The following is a 12,004-nucleotide window of genomic DNA, read 5'->3' as shown; positions in this document are numbered from 1 at the left end:
GGTAGCCCGTTAGAGGCTACCCTGTTTCTTAAAACAGTTGAATTTCTTAGTATTGAATTTTCTTATTTGAATTTGAAAGTTTGAATTTTTTTAGAGCATTGTATTTACAACAAGCCTTTAGTGCAACAACTGGACAGAAATAACTGTAATCTTATTAAAAGTCTAAAGAGAAAAGAGATTAAAAATTCAGAGGTGTTCTTAACTTTTGCTCTGGTAGTGTTGTTTTATGAAATCATATATCCGCTCTCCGTTTGTTTTTCACCTCATCACCATCCATCCATCCATCCATCCATCTTCTTACACCCTTTGTCCCTAGTGGGTTCGGGAGGTGCTGGTGCCTATCTGCAGCTAACGTTCCGGGCGAGAGGCGGGGTTCACCCTGGACAGGTCGCCAGTCTGTCGCAGGGCAACACAGAGACAGACAGGACAAACAACCATGCATACACACACTCACACTCACACCTAGGGAGACTGTGGCCGGAGTACCCGGAGAGACACGGGGAGAACATGTAAACTCCCTGGGCCGGGAATCGAACCCAGGACCTTCTTGCTGCAAGGCAACAGTGCTACCACCTCATCACCGTGTTTAGATAATGTGTGACGGTAATGAAAGTGCTGTCCGTGGTGCTGATACGTTTGACCGTTCTTCGTGAAAGCGCTGCCATCCAGCGGTTGTCAAGGAAAGGTGCGTTCAGGAACAAAAGTGTTTGTTCCTACCCGAGCCACAAAAACAGTTGCGCCGTCAGTGAGGCTTGCTAACATAGCTCATTTCAGTTTTGGTAAGTCTATCTCTCTTTTTTTGGTCTTGACGAATAAACTAAATTATATGTGGAAGCATAAAATATTAAATTTTGTATAAATAGTTCCGGGGTTGAAACAATTGGCGGTATTTTAGTAATACTTGGCGCAGCAGAAGCTTCGGCGTACCGACAGTTGCTAACCTACGAATGTCCTTCGCAGCATAAAGTTAATGTAATCTCTGTCACAACTGGCAAAGTTTGTATTTGAAGTCTTTATTGATCAACTGCTACGCTTAAATACATAATTCACAATATAATACACCTGACGTAAGATGAGTTTAATGACCAAATCACGCTCTAATGATGCACATCTAATCTAACTACTTATTTCTGTTTTGTTTCTGTGTCGATCTGCTGCTCTTTCGCCGCCTCCTCTTCCAGCCAATGGACTGACATCAGCCAGCACAGATGCTGCTGAAGGATCTGCCCAGAGACGCCCTGTTGCGGCCCTTGTCCAGGAATGAAGTGATTGGCATGTTGGTGAGGTTGAGCATCTTTGGTGCTGCCACGTACTACAGCATCAAATGGGTGGTGGAGGCGATGGACCCCACCACTAAGCAGAAAAGCCAGGCCAAAAAACGGGTATGTCAGCCATTTGGTGCCAGACACACGTGATAAAGATGTGTAAAAAGCCTAAAGATGAGTACATTCATTTTGAAGTAATATAACCTCAGTGATTTTTTTTTTATATTCAAATGTCAAATTTAGGTTCAGTTATGCAATGATTAACAGTAAGGATAGGATTTTCCATGTATTCGCCCTTTCTTTCACTACAATCCCACAGAGTGTTTGTTTCTTGTTCAGTCTTATTCTCATCTTCTCGTCCCGTACGTCTTTACCAGAGGTGCCAATAGCTACAACGGTGTGACTGTTTCACTGTAACCTTGACAACGCACCATATACTGTCAACTCTGGAATCCCGTTGTCTTTATCTGACTTGCATATCCCAACTCCAGGCAGAGGAGCTGATGAGGAGAATAGGCTTGGAGGGCATCACACTGACTGAGTATGAGATGAACATCGCATCTCTCTTAGTCGATCCCCAAACTATCAAGGTAAAGTTCTCCTTCTGTTTCTGTAGCGCAGGGATTATTGAAGCCATATATTGATTTAATCTTTAATCTTTCTGGGTCATGGTGCTTTCCTTGACTCTATGTGGTTTTTTTTTTTTGCAGGTGTCTTGGAGAGATATAGCTGGTCTGGATGAGATCATTAATGAGCTGCAGGACACCGTTATACTACCGTTTCAGAAGAGACACCTTTTACCCAACTCTAAACTCTTCCAGCCTCCTAAAGGTAACCCAAAGTACATTTAAAATAGTAATAAATATATTCCAGGATCACCACATGGCTCAGTGATAGAGCAGGCGCACCATATGCAGAGGCTGCAATCCTCAAAGCAGTTGATCCCGGTACGATTCCCGTAGCCGGCATTATTAGCTTCTCTCTCTGCCCTCGTTACTGTCCAGCTGTTAATGAATGAAGCCCACTACTGTCACAAAAACACATATTCTAATGCAGATAACTTGCTATGATGAAATCAGATGGAATTAGTTTTATTACTGATTTTATCCCTAGTCTGCTTGCAAAGCGTAGAGTCCGATCCCAAGTATTCTACACCTCAATATAATAAACAACAGTTTTCAATGGAAAGTTTTAAAGTAGTAGCCATCTTCTGAGCAAACTTTGTTAGATTTTATCAAGTTATAAAGGATTTGAAAAGTGGAATAGCTACTTAAAACACCTTCATAATGTACAACAGTAGATGTTCAGCATTTACTTCTCAAGTATTTCTAGTCACTCAGTTCTGACCAGACATGCGGTCACAAAAACACATTCTCCGAGTTCTCTTAGACGTTCAAAATAATAACTAAGCTATTTGAATTCCTTTTATAATCCTTCTGAGTCAGTCAGCTTAATATCAAATTACCAGATTTATCCATGTGACATTGTGACAACAGTGCATGAATTGTAGAGGGAGGTGTGTGGAGTTATTTCACTGTTTGGCACACCGAGCCCCAGAATGGCTCAAGCCCTAAATTTAGCTGCTGCGGAAATCTAGTTCAATCCTTCAGCTGATTTTTTTATTTTCCCTCTGATTTATCTTTTGTTGTTTACAGGTGTTTTATTGTTTGGTCCTCCGGGATGTGGGAAGACCATGATTGCCAAGGCAACAGCCAAAGCCTCAGGCTGCAAGTTTATCAACCTGCAGGCCTCCACGCTGACAGACATGTGGTACGGGGAGTCGCAGAAACTGACCTCCGCCGTCTTCTCGCTGGCCATCAAAATCCAGCCTTGTATTATCTTTATCGACGAGATCGGTGAGTTGTACGCCACTTTGGTACATTTAGATCGTCGAGGTCATTAGCAGAGCTAAAGAAGAAAGTCAATTTCTTTTTCATTTTGTACTTCATTCTTTACGTTTTGTAGCTGCAATGCAAAAGCACATAATCTTACCAAATGTATTTGTCTAGTTTCTAGTGAAAATATATTATTAGACTTGAAATAAGACAAAACTAATAAACAAATAACTTTTCAGCAAGATATATGGGTTGGTTTTAAGTAAATAATTTCTTAGTATTGATGAAAAAGTACTAGGTCTGCTGACAGATTATTTTTACTTATAACTTATATACTGGGAAAAATGTCTTGTGATAATTAAAATAATCTGCCAATGGAACAAGTAGTTTTTCATCAGTATTAAGGAATTATTTTCTCAAAACAAGCTCCCACATCCATCTTAAAAGTTACTCAAGTTATTCTAGTCTTATTTTAAGATATTTGGACTAGAAACTAGATCAAAAATACTTTGTAACATTTTATGCTTTTGCAGTGTGCATTCACTGTGAGCTTTACTGAAATTAATCTGCGTCTCGTCTTTTAGAGTCATTTCTAAGGAACCGCTCCAGTCTGGACCACGAGGCCACAGCCATGATGAAGGCCCAGTTCATGAGCCTGTGGGATGGCCTTGACACTTCTTTAACCACCCAGGTAAAGTTAGGCGTCCTCAGTTTGCCGAAGCATCATCTGTGTTAAAGGCACGGTGTGTGTTTGAGCAGCTGTGGTTCTGTGGGACTGCAGGTGATGGTGATGGGAGCCACCAACAGGCCGCAGGATGTAGATCCGGCGATCCTGCGAAGGATGCCTGCCACGTTTCATGTCGGCCTGCCGGTCAGTATACACACGCACTTGGGGTGGGTGCTTATTGTATCGTTTATTGTTTATCAGGATAAGAATTTTGATTTATTGTTGTCACAATAAATTCTAATTTATCTAAGCAACAATAAATAAATACCACTAAATATGAAAATACAGTTGTCGTGCGCAATTTAGGGATAGAAATCACACTTCCTTATGTGACTGGTGTCCTAAAGTAACACATTGCAATGCGGGAATGTCTCTCAAGAGCAGCGTTTCTGTTTGTGGGACTATAATTGATGTGACGATGATTGTCCTTTTAGTCTAATTGCGTGTATATTCTGCTGACTTTATAATTATATTCTTGTAATTAAACAAAGTGTTCATGTAACCAGGCCCTAATACTCAGTCATACAAGTCATGTAAGGGATGATTGAAATAAAAGCCATATTTTTGAAACTATGTTCTGTCAGTTTGAGTTTCTGTTTAAGAAAAGAACGTGAGGAAAAAAAAATAATAAACTCAGTTGAAATCAGAACTGGTCTGAAAAATTTTTTGATTGTATCTTCAAGGCAAATTGCCGAGCCCTCATTTCTACTTTATCTAGTAGTTAGGGGACTTCTTTTAAGGGTATGAGAGTAAAGGGGACTGAATGCTGCATCCATACTTTTCAGTTATTTTTTACTGTGGAGTAAAATGATCATTATGCTTCCATCTATCTATTATGTGCTACCTTGTGTTTGCAATTCTAATCACATACAATTTGAAGTTTGTGCTTGCAACTTGACAAATACAGGAAACGTTCAGATTGTTAAAATACTTTTGCATGACAATGTATACTTTGATGATTTATTTGTTTAGTTCAATGTTTTCTATATAACCCAAAGCTAACATTGTGCTTCTGTCTTTGCAGAATGCAAAGCAGAGAGAAGACCTCCTCCGGCTGATTTTAGCAGGAGAAAATGTGAGTTGTGATTTTTTTTTTTTTTTCAACATGCCAGTCTCTCAAGTCACTTCGTCACAGCTCTATTTTCTTTTCCAGTCACTATATAAAAAAAATAAATCCCATCAGGCTTTATAGCCTTCTTTTCACTGACAGACAAAAACATAGCCTCAGGACGGCCGAGTGACAAACGGGATGTAAATGTTCACAGCAGCGTTTGTCCTTCTGTCCCGCGCAGCTGAGCCACACCATAAATCTGAAGGAGATTGCAGAGAAGACCGACGGATACTCGGGCAGCGACCTCCGAGAGCTCTGCCGCGACGCCGCCATGTACCGGGTCAGGGATTTTGTCCGCAAGGAGCAGATCAGGCAGATCGCGCAGCAGCTGCAGAGCTACGAGGAGGAGGAAGGGTAGGTCTCACACCTGCACTTAACGTGTCATAACGATGCATATCAGCAGTCATGTGATTCAGATTTTGCAACAACACATGCTTAAGGTTAACTGGTGTCTTCAAAGTGTGCTGAAAGCCATGAAAGTAACAGCTGGGATGAAAAGTACACAAACAAGATTTTTCCGTCTTTTGGCTCAGAAAAGAACTACACCCGTGACAGGACTGGGTTAGTTTTGTTCATTTCAACCACTTGCAAAAGTAATAATAGTAATAAAAAAAATGTAATACGTAGATTAGCAGTCCAGCAGGAGCAGCTAATTATCCTCTCCACTCTGTTAACTCCACTTTCATTCACGCTTCCTGCTGCTGACAGTTTGAGCCTGCCTTTAAATTAGAGGAAGATGAATTTCATGTCGATAAATTACAGCTGGCTAGTTTTTCTTTTTATTTGTTTGTCACGTTTATGTTGAAAACATTTGAAAACACATTTTCAAAACTTGCCACACGCCAATGAATAAAAAGAACAGACGGATCTGCTTCCTTGGCGCGTTACTGTCATTTTTGTGCAGCCTGCAAAGCCGAAGATATTTATGACTTAAAATTTATGACACCTGACTGAATGAGGAGTTGTAAAGTAGCAGGTGAAATGGGATGATTTATAAAAGCTGATGTATCGTAGCTATGTAACTGTTAGAATTTAATTTTATTGTTAGAGCACAACTGTAGCAAAGCCACAAAAAAAAAAAACACAGCAACACCGCGAGCATACCAGCAGTTATTTGGGTTTTAAAACCACTGACCTGGAATAAATTTAAGTATAATGAAGGAGAAAATAGCTAGTTTATTTCAATATCTAGCACATAATAGGGGTTTGCAATATTATTGTAATGATAATGAAGATTATGGGGGGAAAAAAACAACAAATTATTACTTATTTTTTAGGAAACCATTTGGTTGGCACATTCATTTGCATTTGAAATAGACTTCTTCAGGACACTTAACGTAAAGAAGTGCGATTTACATCTCTAAGCTGCAGAAGTTACTGCATTTAATTATATTTTCAAATTTACTGATACTTGTTGATGCTCTTGTGGAACAAACAGTGGGGAAAATAGCGTTTCCAATACTACTGTATTTTTATTTATAATTATTTTATTCACCATCAGTTTTAAATCTATCGTGACAATCAATCAAAATTCTTAAAGGTAAGAAATAGTTCACGATAAATGATAAAACGATACAATAAATATCCACCCCAGCACATAAAATCTTACGACATATTTCATCCAGGAATTTTAGCAAACAACTGAAATTACATTTTACTGAAGAAAAATATCAGTCAAATCAGATTTAATCAAATGTGAACGTTAAATGCAAATACTGTACAGGGTTATGAAAGTGGCCAGTACTGTAATACAAAACATACTTTGTTTTTAATATCAGTATTAATTGTAAGCTTTAAGTCACAGTATTAAAATATATTTATGCAAATTTAAAGATACAGATTCTCTAAAAAAAATTCAGTGTTAAAAGCTGTGAAAAGAAAAACAAGCAGTCTGCAGCGTTGTACTCCAGTGGAGGGCAGCTTAAGCTCTCGGCAGCAACACCGGCTTGTTGTTCAGCTGTTTCCAGTGAGGCAGACACTTATTCCAAGTGCTTATTTAAAAACGTCCCTAAACCTTTCAGAACAGCACTGCTGTAATCACTATCTGAAACCATGTTTGCCACCTGGACAGAAAACCCTCATATCAAGCATGTCTAAGCTACTTTTTGAAGTGATTCTCAATAGTGGTGGGCTACTGGTTCCTGAGTCTTCTTTTTTTTTTTTCACGCCGAACCATGGCTTCAGATATGTTCTTAAACTTTTGATGAACTGATAACACTCGATTTGAATTTAAAAGGAGTTGAATGAAATGGAAATTGAAAAGGCCATTTTATTGCTACATTGCATTTACCTTTGTCTTCCCTCATGTTTAGGATTTTGATAGGAGATATAAGTATTTAAATTTGTAGTCCACAGAATATAAAGATCTAAAGTCAGGAAGGCTGAACGTTTTTAGTTCCCTGTTCATTTAAAAGCAAATGAAATGTAGTTGCCTTTTAGTACTTTATATTTCATTAACAACGTTTGTTTATGTGGTTTACTAGAAAAATATCTTTGTTATATATTTAATGTGACAAATGTGATTTAGAGTTATTGAACATAAGATTATTGAATAAATTGATTTCCTGCTGTTGGTTTTTGCTTTGGTGCTTTAAAACTCTTAGATTTTTATAGCTAAAGGTCCTATGTTACTACTTGTAGAAATAAAAGTTAGGTTTGTGTCTTAAAGTAAATTTTTTTTATGTCTTTTTTTAGATTTTTTTTTGGCACTAGTGGACTTTATTGACAATTACCAGACAGGACCAATCAGAGTAGGCAGGGTAGGTTGCCATGGTTTCTGACTGGTTTCTGCTCGCATTGCCAACTTCAGTCTGGTTTCACCATTGATGATGTCTTCTTGTTTTATTATCAGCCACGTTAGCTGCTTATTCCTTTACCACTGAATGGATGGGGTGCTGGTCATTTCACCTCTTCATACTTGTTGGAGTTTCTATCAACAACAACCAAAAACTTTTTTTTTTTTAAATCTCTTGTTGATGAGCCTCCATTCTCCAAATGTTTTTGTCTCAGTAGATAAACAGGCCTGATGCAGAAGGGACTAAAAAAGGAGTAAAAGATTAAGAAATGATTTTTGTCTGGCTAAATAAATGTGAAGTTTACATCCAGCTGAAATTGTATGCTTTCGTTAGACAGATTTTCAAACTGATTAAGATTGAGACTAGATCATCTTAGCAGATCTCAGGTCAGTGAACAGCAGAGAGAAAATGCTGAATACTCACATCAGTGAGAAAAGTTAACATCCTTGTTTAAGAGGAAATAAAATCACCCATGAGTTGGTAACGTTGCCATTGCTGTTGATCAAAAGACAACTTTGGTGTTTTTCTGCACTCAATAAGTTTTTGGTTTTTCATTAATATTTTCATCAATGCTTCCATTAACATGGTGACTTGACTGCCTACAAACAAAACATCAGCATCACACAGTTCTGGAAGTCATTAAGCCAAATGGATCTGGTTAACTTTGCAAACGGCTCTTATAAGATCTTATTTGTGCAACTCATTTCTACGCTGTTGCTAAGCAACCACTGAAATCCCCTGATGAAGAAACACATTATTGCTGAAGAAAAAAAAAACGAAACTATTTTTCTTTTCAGAGCTCCATACACAGAGCGTTCCATTATGGCAGCAAGAAGCTTGTGGTGTCAAATGAGCATTCACAGGAAACGACACGTGCTCTGCACACGCAGACGGCTCCGCTGTAGATAATGTATTCCTCATTAAGCACAGCGGTGCCACAGACTTTCACATTTACAAGTTAGTTTGCTTTATTAACACAAAGATTCAGGATTACAACATTAAGCATGTAATTCTCTTGAGAACATGAAACATGGCTAGAAGAAAGATGTAATTTAACAAAAACCAATAAGAAATGGAAGAAATACACGCCACATTTTGGCAATTTAACTTTTTTTTACTTTGAAACTATGTATGATTCTAATCTTTTTTTTGAATCCACTGATATGAAAAGAAAAATTAAGCCGATACCGCTATACAATACTTACACGTATGTATCTTTTCAACACCTTAATAAAATACACCTACGCCACGAACACTGCTGATAACCCCACAGTTCTTTGTTGCTTTACTAAACAAATACCGCATGACCGTCCTCTACTCCTCCTTCCAGGAACACAAACGGCAACAAGACAGACATAACCATCAGTTATTAGTACCTGCCTTGTTTGAGTGGAGAGAGCGACACCAGTATGTTTAGAAATGGCCGATACCGACGTAAAGCCGTTAACTCGTGCATCGCTAATGACCGTCTTTCAGTTCCTCTGTTATGTGCTGGTTTGTGTGGCCTATAAATCCCTGTAAATCACATTGAAGGTTGTTGTAATTTGTGACTTACTATAAAAAAATGTTTATTATTAAAACTGATGTTTGTTTTATTTTAAGCAGAAGATCTCAGACCTTCATACTTTCTCCATTTCAGGCCCGTTGACGAGGATCGGCTGCGGCCGGTGACGCAGCTGGACCTGCTCTTCGGCCTCGATAAGATGAAGGAATCCAAGCAGGCCACTGCTGCTACCCTACCCATCGTGGCAGAGGTTCCTCTGGACTGAGTGCCGTTGTTAGGAACACTCCACTCACCTTTCTAGTGGCTGCGTATTCCAGCTCTGAACGCAGACCACAAGGAAGGTGCCTTTGGAAAGGCAAGAGACAAAAATCCAGTTTTTCGGCTTGGTAGAATCCTGCAGGCCATGTTAATACAGTAGTGAGCATTACCCCTCATCTTCTCCACCCACCCGTACATGTGACCAGGTACAATAAATGAGAACTGTGCAATTCCAGCTGCTAGCTTAATGCATGAGAGAACTGTCGATCTCCATTTGTCTAGGAGCTCGTTTCGGTGATAATTAATATTTCATGGAAGGTCAAATGCCATTAAATGTTCCAAGAGTTCATCTGAAAAGGAGCAGCCGATAAACACGTGACCTTTTGGCACAGTGGCCTTTTGAATCAGCCTTATTTTTCTAAATTGTCAGATTGAGCGCAAAAGCACCTTGAAAAAAAATGAATCGAGGAAATACTAGTGTTTACAGAGCAGATCTAAAATTGGCTTCATTTCCGATTCCGAGCCCTGTATCTCACCAAATTGGATGGAAAGTGTGGTGACTGAATGTTTTTAAAGCTAATCTTAACATGGAGTTGGATCCATATTTTCTGTTTGTGGATTACATAACACTTTATTTTTTAATTGTTTTCAAGAGTTACGTCTTTGTTTTTATATTGTAAATCCATACATGTAGAGTCAAATTTGAGAACCAGCATTTGAGACGTACAACTTGTCCTCCTGAGGAGTTTTATTCTAAATAAATACGTCGGATATTCATTTTTGGTCGGACCTCAGCCACAACAAAAGCGTCTAATAGTTCGGTTTCCAAGCTGCCTTTGTGCAGTTTTTTAACTTGAAATGAAAATAGAGCCAAATGCAGAATGGAAGATATTATAATTAAGTGAAAAGTGCGCTTGGATGTTATGAAAATCAGCAATGATGTGAACCACGGCAACATCTAAATATCTGAAGGCCTCAATTATTTACATTTAAGTACATGGCTGTAAAAAGGCTTAATTTCATAATAATAAATACAATATTTGATGAGAAGCTTCAGGGAAAAAAACATGAGAAGACACTGAAATGGAAACTGAAAGATTACCTCCCACTGTCACTAAGGTAACACTGCGGTACTTACTACAGACAAATACTTTGACACTCTGCAATGCGATGGAATTTATAATAGTCTAATAGTTACTATTAAAAACCTTTGTGTACACAAAATGAAAGCACAGTAGTTGGATTTACTAACGATGTCTTGTCACAGTCTCTTTAAAACTGCAGTTGGCAAAACATGAGCTGCATGTCCGTTTAACAGATGATGCTAAGTTGGCTACCTGAGCAGATAGCCTGACTAATTAATAACGTAGCACATTTTCTGTGCAAGACAATTCAAAGTGCTTTCAATATAAATCAAAAAGCGTAAGAGTTTAAATCACACATACCGTATTTTCCGCCCTATAAGGCGCACCTTCAATGAATGGCCTATTTTAAAACTTTTTTCATATATAAGGCGCACTGCATTATAAGGTAGAATAGACGCTACAGTAGAGGCTGGGGCTACGTTATGCATCCATTAGATGGAGCTGCGCTAAAGGGAATGTCAACAAAATAGTCAGATAGGTCAGTCAAACTTTATTAATAGATTAAAAACCAGCGTTCTGAAACTCCGTTCATTCTCAAAATGAATAAACATCTGTTTTATTATTTTCCCCGAGGTAAAGTCAGCGACGTGGTATTTTCGTGACACAGTTTATCTTTTAACAACAGCAAGGTATAACATGTAGTGGAGGGGAACTTTTCCTCGATTCAATAAACACGTAAAAAACAGTCTGATACTGTTACGGTAAATCAAACGTTAGTGCAATCACAATATATATTCACTTCCGCACCTTTGATTCGTTCATGTTAAATTCTCTCGCTGCTGCTCTATTCCCGTGTTCTACTGCGTGACTGATCGCCTTGAGCTTAAACTCTGCGTCGTTAGCGTGTCTCTTAATAGGAGCCATTTTGGGGTTTTTACACAAAACCCAGCGCGCACCGCGAGCTTCTCCTTCTACGGGGGAAAATGAAGTCGGCGGCTGCTTACCGTAGTTGCGAGACCTGCTGTGGCTCAATATTGGTCCATATATAAGGCGCACCGGATTATAAGGCGCACTCTCGGCTTTTGAGAAAATTGAAGGTTTTTAGGTGAGCCTTATAGTGCGGAAAATACGGTATTTAAGCAAGATAAAACAAATAAAACACAAGGAAAAAAATCATTGACTAATTAAATTATAAATAAAAAAAAGTGTAGATAAAGCTTTTTCAGCATGTTTATTTGGACACTACTAGTGCTTTTAAGGATTTTTTTAAATATTTGCTCGTGTTTAAGCATAAAAATAATTATATATATATATATATATATATCTAACATACATGGTATGGTAAAGAAAGTAGTATTAGAACTAGAATAGTCAATATTTTAGGAACAGCAGGAATCTTTGCTTTTCTCTTTTAAACTTTCAGA

General features: G+C 38.4%; 1 protein-coding gene across 1 annotated transcript; it reads left to right on the top strand.

The window, feature by feature from the left end:
- The first annotated feature begins 692 nt into the window (after window positions 1-692).
- atad1a (ATPase family AAA domain containing 1a) lies at window positions 693-10,553 on the top strand. The gene is made up of 10 exons (XM_032579463.1): window positions 693-779; window positions 1,182-1,382; window positions 1,757-1,855; window positions 1,976-2,096; window positions 2,921-3,121; window positions 3,685-3,791; window positions 3,882-3,971; window positions 4,852-4,902; window positions 5,120-5,292; window positions 9,373-10,553. The coding sequence occupies exons 2-10, from the start codon at window positions 1,209-1,211 to the stop codon at window positions 9,500-9,502; spliced, it is 1,146 nt and encodes a 381-aa protein (XP_032435354.1). The 5' UTR covers window positions 693-779; window positions 1,182-1,208; the 3' UTR covers window positions 9,503-10,553.
- Window positions 10,554-12,004: the final 1,451 nt, after the last annotated feature.

This window comes from Xiphophorus hellerii, chromosome 12 (genome assembly GCF_003331165.1).
Source record: "Xiphophorus hellerii strain 12219 chromosome 12, Xiphophorus_hellerii-4.1, whole genome shotgun sequence".
Lineage (NCBI taxonomy): Eukaryota > Metazoa > Chordata > Actinopteri > Cyprinodontiformes > Poeciliidae > Xiphophorus > Xiphophorus hellerii.
This window is presented reverse-complemented; position numbering and strand designations above follow the sequence as displayed.